The following is a 2158-nucleotide window of genomic DNA, read 5'->3' as shown; positions in this document are numbered from 1 at the left end:
TCTGAAGTCTCTTTATATAGACCTTAGTGGTCCCCTAATACTGTATCTGAAGTCTTTTTATATAGACCTTAGTGGTCCGCTAATACTGTATCTGAAGTCTTTTTATATAGACCTTAGTGGTCCGCTAATACTGTATCTGAAGTCTCTTTATATAGACCTTAGTGGTCCCTAATACTGTATCTGAAGTCTCTTTATATAGACCGTAGTGGTCCCTAATACTGTATCTGAAGTCTCTTTATATAGACCTTAGTGGTCCCTAATACTGTATCTGAAGTCTCTTTATATAGACCTTAGTGGTCCCTAATACTGTATCTGAAGTCTCTTTTATATAGACCTTAGTGGTCCCTAATACTGTATCTGAAGTCTCTTTATATAGACCTTAGTGGTCCCTAATCCTGTATCTGAAGTCTCTCTATATAGACCTTAGTGGTCCCCTAAGAAAGAAATATCTGTCTTCCAGTTAAAAAGATAGATGAATGTAGCTTTAGAGCAGTATTTATCAGGCTTTGCTATGTTTTCTGGAGCTGGCTTTGAGCTTAAATATTAAACCCAAATATTGATTGTTTCACACCTCAACGGCACAGGTCGGTCGGTCTCACACTTCACATAGGCTGACGTTAAGCCCTGAAGACACACCGGGTGTTAGTCCTACCACAAAACATTCATCTATCCCACACTAGACCTTAGAGATTAGAAACGGTCTACCTGTCACAACATGACTTCGGCACCTGTTAGAAACCACTGGGTAGCTCTGCCAACCTCAGCCTTGCATTATTAAGGGTTAGCCCAACAATACCTGCAGGTTAGCACATGAAAGGCTCACTTTGTAGAGTACGGTAAACCGTTTTAATCCGCTGTGGGTCAAAACAAAAGGAGAGCTGCCACAGAGAGACAGGCCTTCGTCCTTCTGCAAGGATTACTAGAACCACAAGTACATGTTTAAGTCTATGATTACACTACAGTACTGTTTACACAACAAAGTCATTGTTTTAATATATCATCCTGTCTTGAAACAGGGCAGAGTCCAGTTGAGTCACCACACGGAGGATAAAACCTATAAAACCTGAAGATAAATAATATTTTCTTTGCATCATTTAGGACTCGTCATTTTAATTGTTTATGTATATTGGATACCTCTTTATTTAAAAAGCCCATACAGTTGATTTTGCACGTTAGCATAGGCATAGCTTGTGAATGAAATGCTTTTCTACATGCAAACTCTCAGATGTGGGATTGAACGGACCAACCAAAGAAGAGTTTTAAAAAACACACCCTAATTGCAACTATGTTACCAGGCAACAAGAGCTAGTTTTACCTACTGTAATCACGGTTTCAAGTCTCTACAAGTGACTTGCCATACTGTAAAGGAAAAGGAAAGTAGGATAGCAATGTAAAAGCTCAGGACATACACACATACATTGTAATATGTTGCCTTCAAGTCTTCAGATGTAAGGATAATTAAAAGCTGTGGTGAAATGAAACTGGGGGCTTTTACTGTCTACTTTTTTCCATTCGGGGGTAACATTCTGGATAAATGAAGAAACCTGGTATCGTTTAAAACAAATACATCTGGACAACAGTAGCCAAGTGTGTCAGCATGTAGCGTGAGGTGTTGGGGTACCCTTTCTTAAATAAGGACGGAAAACTCGGCTCTATAGGGGGGGCTGAGGAGGAAGACCAGTCCATGGACTTTCGACTGGTTTGTCCCTCATTTCAGATATGACAGGAAGGACTTAATCAACGTTGTCTCCACTCACCTCTCTCGCGATGAGATTGAGGGCATCGTCCTCTGCCGTGGACCTCTCCTTCTTGGTGGACCTCTTCCGTCCCGTGCCCTGGGTCCCCATGTCGTCTCAAACTGGCTCCGTATCCACTCACTGCACACCCAGTCCCGCTCGTGGTCCGGAGGCGCACCGAATAATCCCCACAGAAAAGTTAGCTAGTGGCTCTCGTGTGTCGCTAAACTATCAAATGAAAGGCGAGGAGATGAAAGAAAGCGCGGCTGGTCGCGTGCACAGCTCGGGTCATTGTCACACATCCGTGTTCCCCTCCTTCCTGTGTTCCCGTGAGCGGCGCAGACACTCCACGTCCGCTTCAGACCGTGTCGGGGACGGGCAGCATCTGCCCCACGTGCGCCTCGGAAGCGTTTACCAGCAAC

The 2158-nt window shown here is 43.6% G+C and overlaps 1 protein-coding gene across 17 annotated transcripts in view; it reads right to left on the bottom strand.

Moving 5' to 3' along the window:
- Window positions 1–2158, bottom strand: part of lrrfip1a (leucine rich repeat (in FLII) interacting protein 1a) — a 52942-nt gene extending 50784 nt beyond the window's left edge. For 8 of the 17 annotated variants that reach the window (XR_004658446.1, XM_034884916.1, XM_034884917.1 and 5 more), the window contains exon 1: window positions 1758–2157. Coding sequence is in view for 16 of the 17 variants with exons in the window: in XM_034884916.1 (XP_034740807.1) it covers window positions 1758–1847 (90 nt within the window). In the remaining variant the exon portion in view is untranslated. Of the gene's footprint in view, window positions 1–1757 lie in introns of all 17 variants that reach the window. The other 9 variants (XM_034884915.1, XM_034884908.1, XM_034884911.1 and 6 more) reach the window with 5 other exon arrangements.

Source organism: Etheostoma cragini, chromosome 11 (assembly GCF_013103735.1).
Source record: "Etheostoma cragini isolate CJK2018 chromosome 11, CSU_Ecrag_1.0, whole genome shotgun sequence".
Classification (NCBI taxonomy): Eukaryota; Metazoa; Chordata; class Actinopteri; order Perciformes; family Percidae; genus Etheostoma; species Etheostoma cragini.
The sequence above is the reverse complement of the archived record's forward strand: the minus strand, read 5'-3'. Positions and strand labels throughout refer to the sequence as shown.